The sequence below is a fragment of the Notolabrus celidotus genome, chromosome 6, assembly GCF_009762535.1.
Source record: "Notolabrus celidotus isolate fNotCel1 chromosome 6, fNotCel1.pri, whole genome shotgun sequence".
NCBI classification, from domain to species: Eukaryota; Metazoa; Chordata; class Actinopteri; order Labriformes; family Labridae; genus Notolabrus; species Notolabrus celidotus.
In genome coordinates, this window is record NC_048277.1 from 3,001,912 (window position 1) to 3,020,072 (window position 18,161).

An 18,161-nucleotide genomic window follows, 5' to 3' on the forward strand; every position below is an offset into this window, starting at 1 on the left:
GGGTCTTGTCTCACCCTGTTGGGATTCTATTTCCCATAACTACCTGCTAATCATACTTCTTTCAAACTGGGTCAATAAACAGCAAAACAGACTGATCAAAGGGTGTCTTGTTAGTTCTATTAGAAAAAGAAACCACGGGCAGCGTTTTGTTTATTCATCATGCAAACTGTGCTGCAGTTATGTGAGGCACATACGCTAATACTTACAGGGAGGTCTGTGAACGCCACACCTGAGGACAGAAGGACACACAGTTAGGCACCTTATGAGGACTTCAGGTTGTATATGAATCTGTGACTGATTCACTTACCCAAACTGATCCCATTTTTGGTGTAAAAGCAAGTGTTGTTGATGAGGTTAACACAGCAGCCGATGACATCCCCGGTGGTGAATGTCGGGCCATACGGCTGCCCGGTCCCAGAGGAGCAGAAGGAGTGGCCGTCATCCCCGTGGTATCCGTATGAATGCTTGTCCCATCCTGAAATAGAGCATGGATGGAAAGGAGTTATTAATAATAATAGAATAATAATAATAATTGATTTGATTTATATAGCGCTTTTCTCAGTCGCTTTAAATTTGTTTTAAAAATAATAATAATAAACATAAAATAAATAAAAATAAATAGATAAATAAAAATAAATAAATATATACAAATTTTAAAAAGTGCAAATTAAAAATACAAATAATATAAAAATTCTTTCATACTTAATCAGAAGGTGAGTGTGTGTGTTGAATGACATAAACAACCCGGTCTGAACACACACATGTAGGGTGAACTAACTGAGGTGCATAAAGTAATTTGCTTAGTCACTCGACAGTATTTGCTGCTGAAGGAGTGGAAACAGTTACTCATTGACTTTTGCTGCTCAGATTTTCCCATCTGACAACCCCCGCCTAAAAAACTCTCTCACTCACACACTTTCTGACTTTTTTAAGAAGTGCAGTGCTCTGGAGAACCAGCAGGGGGATCTGATCCATCTAAAGAAAAACTGGTGAGTCACTGCCAACAGGAATAGCAGCACAAGAGGCTAAACCAGGAGAGTATGGGGAGAAGGAGACGGTGTGATTTTGCACTTTACTGATAAAGTGGTGCTGAGGCATGTGTTTGAAACTGTGGGTTATTAAATAAGACAACAGAGACTTAGAACATGGTGTTTTGTTTATTCCTAGGAACTTTACCCCTGAACTACGTGCGTTTCGACTGGTGGACCCAGGGTCTAAATTTAGTTCATGGGTAGATAATCTCCCCCCCTAAAAAGCCCCTGCTAGGGGGGTGGTACTTTTCAAAGGTCCCGGGACTTTCTGGGGGCAGGGCCTCAGCCCACCGTGAATGCGTCTCTCCCGGTGTTCCGGTTTTAAAAGTGACCCTGTAAACTGGAGACCTTCAGCTGAACGTGTCAGTGTTTGTGGAGTTTACACAGCTGTTGAAACACAGAGGGAGTTCCTGGGAATGCAAACTAGTTTAGTTTTTATTAAGATTTCAAAATATCCTCATCAGATATTTAATGATCGTCTAAAGACGTTTATGAGGGATGCATCCGGCTGAAAGTCTGCAGTTAACAGGGTCGCTGTTTAAACCAAAACACCGGCCGATCTCTGCCACGGCTTTTTGAGTTCAAAAGGATTTTAAAGCCGTGTTGAAACGTCTTTGCTACTCGCGCTTATCTCCTCTCACGTGTTGATTCAGTGAATCCATCTGTGATGAAATATAGCACCATCTAAAACAGAGCCAGCTGAGTCTCTTCATGCTAACAGGCTAACTGTTGTGTTGCTCATAATGACCCCTGCCTGTCCATCTGCTTCTATGGTGTCATCTGTGATGAATGGCATTCCTCTTTGTTTTACTGCCCTCTACTGGTCTGGTGGTGTAGTGCATTTACTTTTTATTTTCTCCATACGTCACTGGCCTGATTTGCACAATCTACCCGGGACCTCAGCCCGCAGTCAAAACGCAGACAACAATAGGGGCACAGGAACCTTTTAGTTCAGGGTAGAGTAGTTCTGGGGGCTAAAAGACCCCAGAACTCTTGGTCAAAATGCACCTAATAAGAACCTTTTTCAAGGACACTCCTTAAAGCTCCGGTCCTCAACTTTTTGTTTGTGTTGATTTTGGCGCCCCCTGTGGTCAAGTGATACCTCTCTTGTTGCTGATCTTGCCTTGTACATGTGTTAAAAATCTCATCTTGCTTTCTTTAGAGTCAAATGTCTCACTCCCTCTGAGTATTTGCTCTGGACCTGCCTCCTCACAGCAGTTGCAGGGATTAAAAGTCACATTTATAAATTGTTAATCTTGATCCTTATGGTCTCATTTGTGTTTGTAGATCATTGAATTTAAAAATATATATATTTTAATAACTAACCAAAACTTTTCACAGGACCATTAAGAAATTGTTCTGCTTGTTGTTTTCAAATGATATCAACATCAAGTGTTCTCTGAAAACCATGTCCTCTCTTCTGATATCAGTGAACTGAACTGATGTCACCCTCTGCTGAGCAAACTGAACAACAAGACATGAAATGACCCCTGAAGAGGAGAAACAAGAAACTGTAAACAAAAACCACAAGATGATCAATCCATAGTCTGACCTCAGATAACCTCATCTTCAGCACTGTCTTCATAAAGCATCTCAACAGGGATACAGATCTCCAGGTTTAGTGCTCTCTGATACAAATGTACTGAGCCCAACAATGATCTACACTTTGAAAATAACAAGAACACCTTCCTTTAGTCCCAGGAATATTTACATCTGTCTGATACCCGCTCTCCTCTTTATATATATATTTTTTAAAGTTATATTTTTGGGCTTTTTTGCCTTAATTGATAGGACAGCTGGAGAGAGACAGCAAACGTGGGGAGTAGAGAGAGGGGGAAGACAATGCAGTAAATGGTCGTGGCCGGGAGTCGAACTTATCTATCTATCTATCTATCTATCTATCTATCTATCTATCTATCTATCTATCTATCTATCTATCTATCTATCTATCTATTTATTTATTTATTTATGTATTTATGTATTTATTTATTCAATTATTTTATGTATTTATTTATTCAATTATTTTATGTATTTATTCATTAATGTATTTATTTATTTATGTATTTATGTATTTATATTATTTATTTATTTTAAATAATAATAATAATAATAATAATAATAATAAAGACAATAATAATAATATTAAAATAATAATAATAATAATAATAATAATAATAATAATAATAATAATAATAATAATAATAATAATAAAAACAATAATATTAATATAGACAATAATAATCCTAATAATTATAATGGTTATTATTGTTAATACTATTCATAATAGTAATAATAATAATAATAATAATAATAATAATAATAATATTCTTCTTATTCTTATTCTTCTTCTTCTTATTATTATTATTATTATTATTCTTATTATTATTATTACATTATTCACTTATTTAGTCACTTATCTACTTATTTCTGTTTTCAAGTCATTGGGCATATATTCGGGGTATTGTTTTCCTTGTATAATATACATACATGTAATTTTGCAATATGTGTTCGTGTATAATGTGCATATCTGAACCTTGCAGTATTTTATGGACAATCTCAAGTGCCTTAATGTACATTTTCTCTTCAATAGGTAAATTTTTACTCCCTGATTTGCTAAGGTTGATCTTTGTACATAATGTGTTAAAATTAGAATAAACAAATCTTCGTAAAAAAAAAAAAAAAAAGGTGGTTTATTGGTACATGGACTGCCTGTCTGACCACGACGAGTGCTTTACCGTACACGCCAGTCACCCTCTTCACACATACACATTCATATACAGTTGTGCTCATAAGTTTACATACCCTGGCAGAATTTGTGATTTTTTTGGACATTTTTCAGAGAATATGAATGATAAGAGAAAAACTTTTTTTCACTCATGGTTAGTGGTTGGGTGAAGCAAAATTTTTATCCAACAACTGTGTTTACTCTATTTATATCATAAAGACAACAGAAACTACCCAAGAAACCATAAATTATGCCAGGGTATGTAAACTTATGAGCACAACTGTATTGTTGAGGCTCAGTCTCCAGTACAACAGAAGCAGTAATAATGAGCTGCTGATAGATCCACCAATATATCCTTGAGTAGACTCTTTACCATCTGAGACACTCACTCACAGATTTTCACAATCTGAAGTTTCTTCTTATCTATTTTTCCAGGAATCCTTTCTCCTGAACTGACCACAAGGGACCTGAACCTGACAGCACTGAGCTTTCTGCCGCTCTGTTTGTGTCTCTTCAATCACAGCTTGTCTGTTGTTGCCAAAAAGCAAAGGGGGGTTAGTGAAAGTAGGTCGTCGGTGAGCTGACATATTAGATGCATACTTGAATCTGTGTATCTGTGAGCATGGACAGAGTATTCAACTCAGCTAACTGTTTGTTTTTGTGTTGAAGTCATGTGTACTGGCTAATTTCTCTTAATTTGACCTCATACTGTGTAGTGTGTGTGTACCACTCTGTGTGTGTCCCTGTGTGTGTGTGTGTCCCTGTGTGTGTGGGTGTGTAGAGGTATTAGATTAATCTGCTGACAAGGATATTGCCTCTAATGCCTGGCTAGCTGCTCCAACATGCTAATGAAATGGGCAGGCCTCCACAGCAGGATCAGACACAGAGGTCAGCAGTGGAGAAATTGTACTGTTAAAGCAACACTCTGCTCAAAATTACAAACAGGAGCCCAGATTGGATCCACTGTAATTGACTGGGACAATGTAGCACCAGTTTAACTCTTAACCAGACTCCTGCTCCCTCTGTCACTCTGTCTTTCCTCTGCTCCGTCTGAATCCTGCTCAGTCTCCTCTCCTGATGGGAACAGCAGAAAGCAGGGCTGTACTTCAGGGAGATCAGAGCAGTTACACCCAAGATGTATTGTGCAAAAATGGGTTTAAACCAAATAACTAGACGGTCTAAAAGCCAGACTCTGAGCTTCAAAACAACAGTCCACTACTGACGCCCCAATGGCTGTCCTCTGTCATGTCAAAGCAAACAGTTGCATTAGCTTCTTTAACTTAAGTATATCCTAACCAAGCAGCAACGAGAATTGAAACCAATCAAAAGTGTTAAAAACTGCAGTTCCTCGTGTGTCCACTGGAGGCTGCAGAAACACCAGAAACCACTCATACCTCTTTTCGACAAACGCTAACAAGGTTGTATTTCCTGGCTGGTGCTCGTGCTGGTTCCGAGCTGGTTGAACTCACGAACCAACACGCTACCCGTTTGTTCTTCCGCCTGCTCGAGCCGGTGGAAGATGCACGTCATGATGTCAGATTTACGTGACCGCTTTCCCTCACAACAACAATGATGGAGGACAACGGCAGCGTGTCTCCTCGGCCGACCACTGCTTTGCCTCAGAATCCATTAGTCTCTTTTAATTTTTCGCTGCAGGACAATGGAGGAAACACGTTTGGTTTGTGTTTTTGATCACAGAAACTCCGCCCCTCGCCCGTTGCCCTGACGTAAGCGGTTCACGGTTCTAGACTTGTTTTTGTTTGCTGCTGTAACTCCATGAATTTCCCCATTGTAGGACGAATAAAGGAGTATCTTATCTTATCTTATCTTATCTTAGACCAGTAAAGAGTTGGAGCCACTCTGGAATTGGTTTTCCCAGCTGGGAACCAGTTCACTCGCAGTCGAAACACGAAAAAACGTTTCTCAATTGAGCGCTGGCTCCGAACCGGCCCTGAAACTGCCTCGGTCAGAAAGGGGTAATACACACCCATTCAAAGAAGACGATCTTTACAGCAGAAATAAACATGTTTACAGCCTGGTTCAAAACACAGTCTAGGACTGAGTAGCTCATTTCTTGATCGGCACACACTGTACGGAGCTGAATTTTGGTATAAAACAGCAGTTTTCAAAGATATTAAGATTATGAGTTTTCCAATATGAGAGGCACAGCTGACTTGATTGACAGGCAGGAACACTGTAGCTGTTAGCAAGGAGGCTCAAAGCCCGCCTCTTTACCTCACACTTGCTCCACAGAAGTTAGGTTGAGTTCAGCATTTCAAATATGGCTGCCGCCGCCACCAAACAGGCTTCCAAACAGCGCTTCATAAACAGATGTGTGACGTCACGGAGACTACGTCCATTATTTATACAGTCTATGGTTGTAACTAGTTAGCCATTTCACTTACATTGAAAGTGGAAACCAGTCAGACAAGTGTGTTAACCTCAACCCTAACTCTCAGATAAGGATACCGTTCATTCACATTCCCCACACACAGATTTATGGTTCGGTTTTAGGTTGTTCGTCTCTGAGGTCCATACTTGTTATCGCCCAATCAAAAGTAATGAACCCTCCTTGGCTTCAATACTGTTAAATCAAGGATATCGAATATATAAACCATGAAGCTACAATTTTATGTTTGTTAATTATCAATCAATCAATCAGACTTTATTTATAAAGCGCTTTTCATACAATGACATTGTAACACAAAGTACTGTACATAAAAACAACTTCAAATAGAATACATTCAAAAAAAGAAAGAGATATAAAAATATGGTCGCGAATCAGCGGCACTCGTGTGAGCGGGGGCGTCGTTTTGGAGGAGCTCCGAGGGAAAGGGGGAGGAAGCGCTGTTTGAGGCAAATCGGCCGTGGCAGCCATATTGCTGCTGTTGAGCCAGTGTGACGTACAGAGGCGGAGTTTGAGCCTCCTAGCCGACAGCTGCAGCGCTCCCGCAGTCAGCTGTGCCTCTCATTGGAAGACTGGTAATCTCAATATCTTCGAAATTGCCGAATTAGAAAAAAATTCACCCCCCTCACAGTGAGAGCACATCGAGCAATGAGGTATTCAGACTACACTCGTCTTTTATACCAGGCTATAAACATGTTTATTAATGCTGTAAAGATCGTCTTTTTCCCATCCATGTGTATGTGACTTCCAGTACTACCAGAGCCAGCCTCAAGTGGATCCTCAATGAACTGCAGCTTTTAACACTTCCGCATTGGACTCATATTTTTAGACCGGAGGTTGCCGCTTGGGTTAGACAGAGTCCTGAGGAAATGCTACATTCAAATTAATGCTAGTTTTCCGTGACTACCAACCCTAGCTTTAAGTACTTTATTCGTCTCATTAATATGGTGCTACATTTGATGCAACGTTCATTGAATGCAAGGGAACATCACTCCTACAGATTCAATACTGGAAACTCCCTCACATTATAGATAACTCATATGCATCTCACACCACAGACTTTATGAAGTGTTGTTGTTGTTGTGGACGTTTTTCTAGATCTGGCTCTGGTCACTTTGGTTGATACCTTCCTCTGTGTTTGCACCGATATCACACAGCAAGTTGTTTCACTATTTAAAGGTCTCTTTAAATTATTCTAAAGACAATGGTCACAGGATCATCTACTAACACGAGGGAGTACTGAGGGCAAAAACTGACAGATGACGACAGGGTTTTTCCCTCACAACATCTTAAAAACAGCATTTTTTAAAGGCATTTCATGCTGAAAATATGTGGAGATACTTAGCCTAAGAGGTTTGATGAACCAAGTCCATGTGCAGATGGATAAAGAGCGTTTAAAATCCACACATATACACAGGCCAGGAGTGAGAAACACAAACACGTACACTGAGAGACGTAATCAGTCAGGCCAGGACACACATAGATAAATCCATGGAGTTGGGAGCAAACACACACTGGCACACAAATACACTGAGTCAGTCAGAGTTAAGGCAATCAACAGTAATCTGTCTACCAGGGCTATAGACCATCTGTAGAGTCCTAAAACATTCCCCTACATAATGTGTGAGCCCGCTGTGCAAAACACGTTCATCCACGCACAATCTTCCATGCTCTTCCACCCTTTGTGTGTCACTGGACACGTGTGAATCAAGAAGAGGGCAGAACGAATGATCTTTGTGTTTGTATGTGAAAGTGTGTTAGTGTGTGTGTGGATCTGCAGTCTGCTGAATTGACTGCCCTGGTGTCCACAGCATTCCACAAACCTCGGCCACAGGACAGATCTTGACTAGTCAATAGGCGGGTCAGGTGGCCCCAGACAGAGCTGGATCCCCGCGGGGTGATTGGTTAGAGCAGCGGTGTGGTCCGATTGGTTCACAGAGGCAAGGGGCTTTATTCAGGCTGGAGGCTGCTATATGGCTACAACACTTCCTCTCATGTCATCAGAGGTTGCTGAACCATTCGTGAATGTCATTGTGCTTGTGCGTGTGCGTGTGCGTGTGTGTGTGTGTGTGTGTGTGTGTGTGTGTGTGGTGACTGTATAGAGGCACAGGGTGAGGGCACTGGAAGAAACATACAGCCCCAGTTAAAAAAGACTAAACTTTAGACTAAAGGAAGTTGAAGAAAACAAAGAAATCAGACATATTCTTCCTTTGCTTTCAATTCTTTTTCAAATTCAAATTCATTAAAATAAGTGAGACAATGTATGTCAATATTTTGCCATTTGGTAGGAACTAACCATAGACAAAAAGTAGAACTCAAAGGCTGAGCAACTCGTTTAAAAACTTGGATTTTTCCTGTGACAATAACAATAATAAAAGTTTTGTTTAATGCTGAAGACTCTGGAAAGTGTCAAGATGTCTGAGCTCATGCCTCTTCAGTGTACAGTGGAGGGCCAAGAAGGGGCCTTTGGAGCGGCAGACCAGGGTAGTGGTTCCCATTTTTAAAAAGAGGGACTGGAAAGTGAGCTCCAAATTCAGCCTCCTGGGAAAAGCTTATTCTAGGGGCTTCGGCCGATCATTGTACTTCCGATACAGGAGGAACAATGTGGATTTCATTGGACCAACTCTTTACCCTCACAGGGCTTCTGGTGTTTTGAGATTTGGGGGGTGCATGTTCTTGGTGCAATTTGACCTCCACCAGGGCTGCAACCCTCCCCTACGGTCACAAGCTACAAGCAGTGATACTAAGAATGAGACTGTGCATACGAGCGGCAGAAATGAGTTTCCTCCTTAGACAGGGTCAGGAGGTTCGACATCCATAGGGGGCTCAAAGAGCCATCTTGAGGAGGGTAAGGGTGGGCTGAGTTGGTTTGACATTTGATAAGGATGCCTCCCTCTAGAAGTGTTTTGGGTACGTCCATCTGGAAGGAGGCCTTGGGGTAGAACCAGAGCGATTATATATCCAACTCTTTACCCTTGCAGGGCTTCTGGAGGGGTCATTGGAGTTTGGCCAACCAGTCTACATGTGTTTTGACATTAGGGGGGCACATGTTCTTGGTGCACGTTGACCTCCACCAGGTCTGCAACCCTACCCTATGGTCACAAGCTACAGGGAGTGACCATACGAATGAGACTGTGGTCACAAGAAACGAGTTTCCTCCTTAGAAGATAGGGTCAGGAGCTTAGACATCCATAGGGACCCCAAAGTATGCTCCTTCCCATCAAAGAGAGTCAGCTGAGCTGGTTCAGCATTTGATGATGATGCCTCCTGGGCGCCTCCCTTCAGAGGTGTTATGGGCACGTCCACCTGGGAGGAGGCCTTTGGGTAGACCCAGAGAGATTATATATCCCATCTGGCCTGGAAACGCATCCAGATCCCCTAAGAGGAGCTGGAAAATGTTGCTTAGGATTCTAGAGGGGTCATGGGAGTTTGGCCAACCAGTTTACTTTTTTTTTGTCTTTTGGGGCGTACAAAGTCAGTCATGTTCTTGGTGCACGTTGACCTCCACCAGGGCTGCAACCCTACCCCAAGGTCACAAGCTACGGGGAGTGACCGTAAGAATGAGACTGCAGACACAAGTGGCAGAAATGTGTTCCTAGGGAGCTCAGAGTGGAGTCATTGCTCCTTCGCATCAAAAGGAGTCAGCTGAGCTGGTTCAGCATTTGAGGTGTTATGGGCACACCTGGGAGGGGGCCTTGAGGTAGACCCAGAGAGATTATATACCCATCTGGCCTGGAATCACATCCAGAACCCCAAGGAGGAGCTGTAAAACGTTGCTGGGGAGTGGGATGTCTGGGTCAAGGTGCTTAGACTGCTGCCCCCATGACCTGATCCTGGATATGCGGGATGGATGGATGGATGGATGGATGGATGGATGGATGGATGGATGGATGGATGGATGGATGGATGGATGGATGGATGGATGGATCACACGGTTGTATTTTGAAGTGCATGCGTAATGGATACTGTTCAGTCTTTATGAATACCTGGGGCACTATGGTAAGTGGTACTAAGAGCAGTATTTGAGGATTTTAGAAAACCAAACAAATCCTTTGATGTGTGATGTGTGTCTGTTTCTGAGTGTGTATGATGGAGAACTTGGTGACGTCTCTGGATGTAGTTCTTAGCCTCTGCAGGGCTGAGGTGAAGCAGGCAGTGGACATAATGCTGACGGTGTCCTCGTCTTTTAGCATCAATAGATCAGCCCCATACAAAAAGTTGAACCATGATGTATGAGGATGAGGGAAAACTATTCTGGTCTCTGAGTCCTCTGTCCCAATTAAAGTAATCAGTTTCACTCTATCAGAAAAACAGCTGATAGTTAATCAGGAGAGGGATCCTGTGTTTGTGTGTAAACGTTGTGAGCTCTTGGGCCTTACTGTCTCACTAATGTTTGTTCTGAATATCAAGAAAGAACTGCACCACTGACTTAAGACCTTATACCAGGTTTTTGTTGGTCTAAGGTGCAGACACATCACACCTCATGTTAAGACAAACACACCCATGGTCGCTAACGTAGGCACCCGTTTACGTTGCTTTGCACCATGTGCACAATTGGGCCAAAGGTTGTAAAACATTTACCTTTCTAGTGGTTTCATTATTAGATAAGAACCCCGCCCACTTTGTTATGTAAATTCTTGAGCAAACCAACTCCCAGCACTGTCAATGCATGATTGTAATCTGAGTCAATAGAGTCAGAGGGCTGGAACTATGGGCCAAAAAGTAATTAGCAAAGTTCAGGGTCAAGCTTTTGGCCAGTCGCACCAGACCTGCTTAATTGCACTGTGCAGACTGTCCTGTGTGTAAACCAAACTAAACAAAGGCAGCGAGCACTGCAGGACAGTTTTCATCATCTCCGTTTGACAAAAGCACTGCTCCAAATCATGCCCAGCAAGCCAGCGTTATTGCTTTATATTACCCTGATTAAATGCGTGCCAAACACGCTGTTAAGTAACCTTGGGAATCCTCAATTCACCCCACTTAGTTAGATTGTTCCAACCAAAGACTTTGTCCTGTTGTTCTACAACCCTTTAACTTGTTACGTTGACATCCAGCCTCCCACTGGACCGTCCTAAAACTCATTTCAGCATGATTCATTTCACTAATGTCTATATAACTGTTCATTACTCTACGCTTGTTGGTCACATCATCATTTCACTCACCAGGCAGTCTGTTCATGTTGACTCCCTGAGCAGACAGGCCGATGCCCATGTATCTGCAAACAACAAGAGAAGAAGATGTTATAGAGTTCTTTCACAATGAATACAAAATAAATGGATATAACCAGTTTGTACTTTCTCTTTCAGCCTAGAAATAACTAGTTTAAGCTTTTGATCATATTTTTAAGAGTATTGTGGAGAAGTGACTTGGCACTAGGGATGGGCAGTGATTTTCGAATATTCTAATATTCGTTCACTTTGTAAAAATTGAAGAGTAACTTTGAATATTTTCTAATTTTAAAAGTACAATTGTTCATTGTTTTCCCCATAGGCTGGTTGTATTACAGTATTCCCGCCAGACAGAGGCTATAGAGTGTCTTAAAGCTGTTTGCTAACTGCATTAAATAACAGAAGAAGAAGAATGCTAACTGCATTTAATAGCAAAAGAAGAAGAAAAGATTAGCGAATGTCGCAGCATTTTCTCCAGTTGTCAAAAACAAACAACAATATTTCAAGTTATATTCAGTAGGGATGGGTACCGAATTCGGTACTTTTATAGGTACCGACCAAATTCTGTCGGTACTACCGAGTACCGACTCACGTAAAATCAAACGGTACCATGTTTTGGTACCTGAACGCATCTCAGTGACTATGAGGGAGTGGAAGAGGAGGCGAGTTTCCATACTTTCGCCCTGTAATAAAGTCAGAGACTGACCGGGTGGACGTCTCTGCTCTCTGCTCTCTGCTCTCTGTTCTCTGTTCTCTGCATCTGCGCGGAAGCGCCAAACGGAGCCTGCAGCTGACGGGCGCGCACACTCACTGCGAGGCAGAGCAGGAGGATTATGTTTATTTTATACATTCTATGGTTGAGACTGACCCTCTCGCTCCGACTACCTGCCCTGTTTATAAGCGTTCCTGTGTGCGTGAATGCCCAACAAGTAAGTTGTGTGTCCTGTTCTTATAAAGAGACGGAGAACTGACTTTTTCCCATCTGCAGACATTCACCTGTGTTCATTGATAAACTCCAGAAAGAGCAATTAGACGCCACGAGCACATGTCAGCTAATATATCTGTAATATATCTATCACCTATATAATCCTGTTTCTGTTCATTTCATGTTAAATTAAATAAATATGTTAAATTAAACAAATTTGAGATTTAAATGTTTTTTTAAATTAACATTTATTACCACATAAACACACAAAAGTACCGAAAATTGGTACCGTTGAGTACCGGTAACGATTCCCAGGTACCGGGTATTGGTACCGTATCGGTTCAAATGTGAAAGGTACCCATCCCTACTATTCAGAAAGATTTAATATATTTAAAATGCTTACTTTCAGAAAAGACCCTTACCATTTCAGAAAAGGTTATCGTTGGTGGTTTCCAGTAGCTTTAAAGTTATAATTTCATAATATAATTTTATAATCAGTAACTTCTTTTTTATTTTTCATTTCTCTTTAAGCATGTATCGTGAGCGCTCTAGAAAAAGCTTTGTAAACACAAGTAGGTAAAACCCAAACAGCAGCCTCCTGCCACGAGAATTGAAGCCAATGTGGAATCGTTAAAAACTGCAGTTCCTCGAGTGTCCACTTGAGGCTGGCTCCGGAAGTACCGGAAATCACATATACACCCATTCAAAGAGACGATCTTTACAGCAGAAATAAACATGTTTACAGCCTGGTTCAAAAACAGTTCAGGTCTGAAGAGCTCATTTCTCTACTGTGAATTTATTTATAACTCTTTATTTTTTAAGATATTAAGATTACGGGTTTTGCCCAAATAAGGGCATGGCTGACACGGACTTGACTGACAGGCGGGAACACTGTAGCTGTTGGCGAGGAGGCTAAAGGCCCTTTACCTCACACTAGCTCCACAGAAGTTAGGTTGAGTTCAACATTTGCAATATTGCACCCACCGAGGATAGGCTTCAGAAACAGATGGGTGATGTCACGGATGGTAAAACCATGCCTAGTAACATCTACATTCTTTTTAGGGGTTGACTTTTTTTTAGATTTTCTGGAGCATAGTCAGTGTAAGATGATGATCCATAACTTCAGTAAACACAAAAGTATTTAAAATTCCAAAGGCCAGTATCCAGAGTACCACAGGACGCATGCACTAAAGGTTCAGGGTTGTATCTGCTTACCCATCTCGACCTTTGCTGACAATCTTGACTTCAAAGTAGTAGATCCCGCAGGCGGCAGGGATCGGGTGTGTGGCTCGTACTGACGCTGCGTCCTTGTGGTTCTTTCCGTGGCCTGCAAGTGGAGGAAGAAAAACATGGTAAGACGATTTAAAGTGAAGAGCAAGACCTTTAGTAATAATGGAGAACACCTGGTATTACTTTTCCACTGTATACGTACACATAATACAGTGAGGGACAGGCCTAATGTCATGAAGTATCATTGGTTGGATCGTTAAAATAGGTCCCTCTGGGTGCATTTTGACCAAGAGTCCCGGGGTCTTTAAGTCCCCAGAACTACTTTCCCCTGAACTAAAAGGTTCCTGTGCCCCCATTGTTGTCTGCGTTTCGACCGCGGGCTGAAGTCCCGGGTAGATTGTGCAAATCAGGCCAGTGACGTATGGAGAAAAAAAAGTAAATGCACTACACCACCAGACCAGTAGAGGGCAGTAAAACAAAGACGTATGCCATTCATCACAGATGACACCATAGAAGCAGACGGACAGGCAGGTATCATTATGAGCAACACAACAGTTAGCCTGTTAGCATGAAGAGACTCAGCTGGTCTGTTTTAGATGGTGCTATATTTCATCACAGATGGATTCACTGAATCAACACGTGAGAGGAGATAAGCGCGAGTAGCAAAGACGTTTCAACACGGCTTTAAAATCCTTTTGAACTCAAAAAGCCGTGGCAGAGATCGACCGGTGTTTTGGTTTAAACAGCAACCCTGTTAACTGGAGACTTTCAGCCGGATGCATCCCTCATAATCGTCTTTAGACCATCATTAAATATCTGATGAGGATATTTTGAAATCTTAATAAAAACTAAACTAGTTTGCATTCCCAGGAACTCCCTCTGTGTTTCAACAGCTGTGTAAACTCCACAAACACTGACACGTTCAGCTGAAGGTCTCCAGTTTACAGGGTCACTTTTAAAACCGGAACACCGGGAGAGACGCATTCACGGTGGGCTGAGAGAAGACTACTGTTACAAGCTGCTAAATCAAGAGAATCACAGCTTCTTCTTTTGAAAAGTACACACACATACAAAAAAGATAGAACAAATAAAAACTAATGAAAGAAAGAGAAATCAAGTGAATCACAGATGTGTGTGATGTTATTGTGGACGGAGGGAGGAATAAAAACACTGCGGTTAATCTACCAATCAGACACGTTCAGCATTGCAGGCCCTGCCCCTGAAAGTCAGGGGACCTTTGAAAAGTACTACCCCCCTAGCAGAGGCTTTTCAGGGGGGAGATTAACTACCCCTGAACTAAATTTAGACCCTGGGTCCACCGGTCGAAACGCACGTAGTTCAGGGGTAAAGTTCCTACTGTCCAAAAACGCCTTTTTACACTCAGTCACTTAGTACACCCATCAAAGAGGAACTTTTAAACTCTCATGTGTTTGGCAAAAAAGTAAGAAACTGAAGCAGTCATAATCCTACATAAACATGAATAGGTCACACTCACATCTGTACACACTCTCTTTGTGTTCATCACCCTGTTGAGCCTGTTTCCTTCGTGTTATGCAGCATGTTTGTCTAATTCTGTGTATATACACTGAGAGCGACAAACTGTGTCAAACTGTCTTAAAGTGCACGTTAACCTGGTCCATACTCTCTCAGCTGAGTGTGGAAACAAATACCAGTTCTATCTTTGGTGGGCCTGATCCACGAGAAGAGGAAGAGCTATGAAAACACAGGCCGACAGCTGACTGGAGTCTGACCGGCCTCGGTTAAAGGACTGAGCCGGTGAAAAGTCACTTCTCAGTCTTGTGACAGAGTTTTGTCAAGAGCAGACTTTGCTTTCATGAGCTTTTACTCTTACATCTCATACTCAAGAGAATGTTCTATCAATAAGTCATAAAGTCATCTATTTGTTATTAACCTGATGTATGGGGACAGACCTCCATGTTATAACAGTTAGATTAAAGCACAGTCAGTAAGGTGTTCTTCCATAGTCAGATCACTGCTTATGCAATTCTGGAGTTCACGGGAGAGCAAGGAGGGTTGTATAACAGATCTACAGTAAACATGTGTATTTCTTTCATGACATGGAATCACACCATCGACAGGGATCACCAGGCTGTGTGTGTGTGTGTGTGTGTGTGTGTGTGTGTGTGTGTGTGTGTGTGTGTGTGTGTGTGTGTGTGTGTGTGTGTGTGTGTGTGCGTGTGAAATGTAGAAAGGCTGTAACCCTAAACCAAGCAACTGGCCGTCAGCAGACACCTTGAAGCTGTTGCTGTGTGAGCATGTATGTGATAGATGGAATATGGAAGCTCCTCACACACAGCCAGCTGGGAACACACACACACAGAGGGAGTGTGAGAGCAAGAAGAAATGTGAACAATTAAAATGATTTAGTTCGAATGATAACGGTGTTATCACTATTTTATCAGGTTTAGTTTTGAGACTATTTGATTCCTGATTTAAAAGTAAAAGAACAAAGAAAATCAGATCCCTTTTTAAACTCTTTTAATCTTTGTTTGTGATTTGAACACCTCATGCAGAGTACAGTGGACATGAAACAAGAATGTGGATATGCAGAAGACTTGAAGTGTACTCAGTCTCTAACTTTTTGCTTCATTCAAACATTAACATTCATTTGAAAAGGTGAACACTCAGGTAAAGTGCACACTTGCCTAATAACAACTTGCTTATCAAGCTAGCGTAACAGCATTCACTTCATTTTGTTTGAGGCAGCACTCAGAATGTTACATTTCTGGTACTTCCTGTATGGATTTCACTTTGTTTGTTTTTTTAAGTTAAATGTTGGGCTTTTTTGCTTTTAATGGACAGGACAGCTGAGAGAGACAGGACATGTGGGGACAGAGAGGAGGGGGAGACATGCAGCAAATGGTCTGCAACCTCTGCGACCAGGACTATAGCCTCTGTATATGGAGCACACGCTTAAGGCTGGATTATACTTCTGCATCGCCCCTACGCTGCAGTGGTCGATGCAGACATGAGCACCACATACTTGTGTGTCGATTAGAGCTGTCAAAATTGCTCCAAAATGACGTTCAAATATTTGCTCTAAAAAAAACCAGAGATTCGAACCATTCGAATATCTATATTTATGCATTATGTCAATAACAGGTGGACAAACTAATACAAGGAGACATAACTACTTGTATATGTATTTTTATTTAAGATATAACATGCCTAAAACATACCTACACTTACAAAACAAGTAAATGACCTAATGGTCTATATCTTAACACTTTGAAGACCTCTCGCTCGCTCGCCCCCCTCCCCTCTCTGTGTGCAATGCACTGAGTGAGTGCTGAACAAGACTTGTGTGAGCAATTAAAGGCCCCGACTCTTGTCCCTAATATAGGCAGGCTTCATTCAGTGATTCAAGCAAATATTATTCACATTAATTGAAGTTAAAAATGAAAAAGTAGTCCACTTACATTCTTGGCTCTAGTATGAAAAAAATGAGAAAAAACTGCATTTTATCCCAGTGTCACTGATTGTCAGGCTCTTTTAGTCCACTGTCAATGTAGGGTCTTAGGCCTGACAGGTTATTTGTCAAAAACACAAGACAGTCCACATGTGAAGAAGACAGTCCACATGTGAAGAGGCCAGTGCCGATCAGACAGTCCACATGTGAAGAGGACAGTGCCGATCAGACAGTCCACATGTGAATAAGACAGTCCACATGTGAAGAGGCCAGAGCCGATCAGACAGTCCACATGTGAAGAGGCCAGTGCCGATCAGACAGTCCACATGTGAAGAGGACAGTGCCGATCAGACAGTCCACATGTGAAGAGGCCAGTGCCGATCAGACAGTCCACATGTGAATAAGACAGTCCACATGTGAAGAGGCCAGAGCCGATCAGACAGTCCACATGTGACGAGGCCAGTGCCAATCAGACAGTCCACATGTGAAGAGGCCAGAGCCGATCAGACAGTCCACATGTGAAGAGGCCAGTGCCGATCAGACAGTCCACATGTGAATAAGACAGTCCACATGTGAAGAGGCCAGAGCCGATCAGACAGTCCACATGTGACGAGGCCAGTGCCAATCAGACAGTCCACATGTGAAGAGGCCAGAGCCGATCAGACAGTCCACATGTGAAGAGGCCAGTGCCGATCAGACAGTCCACATGTGAATAAGACAGTCCACATGTGAAGAGGCCAGAGCCGATCAGACAGTCCACATGTGACGAGGCCAGTGCCAATCAGACAGTCCACATGAGAAGAGGCCAGTGCCGATCAGACAGTCCACATGTGAAGAGGCCCGATCTCTTTTTATTCACTATGTTCCCAGCGGAGGAAAAGATGCGTTCAGAGCGCACTGAGGATCCGGGGACGGAAGGATTTCTCTCTGCCGTCTGCTTCATGCTGTACATGTGTGACTCCTGTGACCTGTCCCTGACCCGTCATGCAGTGCGCCCACTCGCAAAGCAGCCGCTGATGTGTTTGTTTTCCACAATCGAATCACTGTTTTTTTTTAATATTCAAATATATATTCAAATTTAGAATATTCGTTGACAGTCCTAGTGTTGCGCAGCATTTCTCCCTGAAACGCCTGAGGGCAGTGTGGTCTCTGGTAGGCCCCACTATGATCTCTGTTTACTTTTCCACAGTGATTCAGAGTGTGTTATGTTAATCTACAGCTGATACATGTTGCTGTTTATCATAC

At 42.2% G+C, this 18,161-nt stretch overlaps 1 protein-coding gene across 1 annotated transcript in view; it reads right to left on the reverse strand.

The window, feature by feature from the left end:
• The window catches only part of ranbp10 (RAN binding protein 10), a 47,593-nt gene that overhangs the window by 14,406 nt on the left and 15,026 nt on the right, over nucleotides 1-18,161 (reverse strand). Inside the window, exons 2-5 of the mRNA XM_034685788.1 lie at nucleotides 13,472-13,583; nucleotides 11,326-11,378; nucleotides 308-475; nucleotides 207-229 (exon numbers count right to left, since the gene is read on the reverse strand). Of these exons, the coding sequence (XP_034541679.1) occupies nucleotides 207-229; nucleotides 308-475; nucleotides 11,326-11,378; nucleotides 13,472-13,583 (356 nt within the window). The remainder of the gene's footprint in view (nucleotides 1-206; nucleotides 230-307; nucleotides 476-11,325; nucleotides 11,379-13,471; nucleotides 13,584-18,161) is intronic.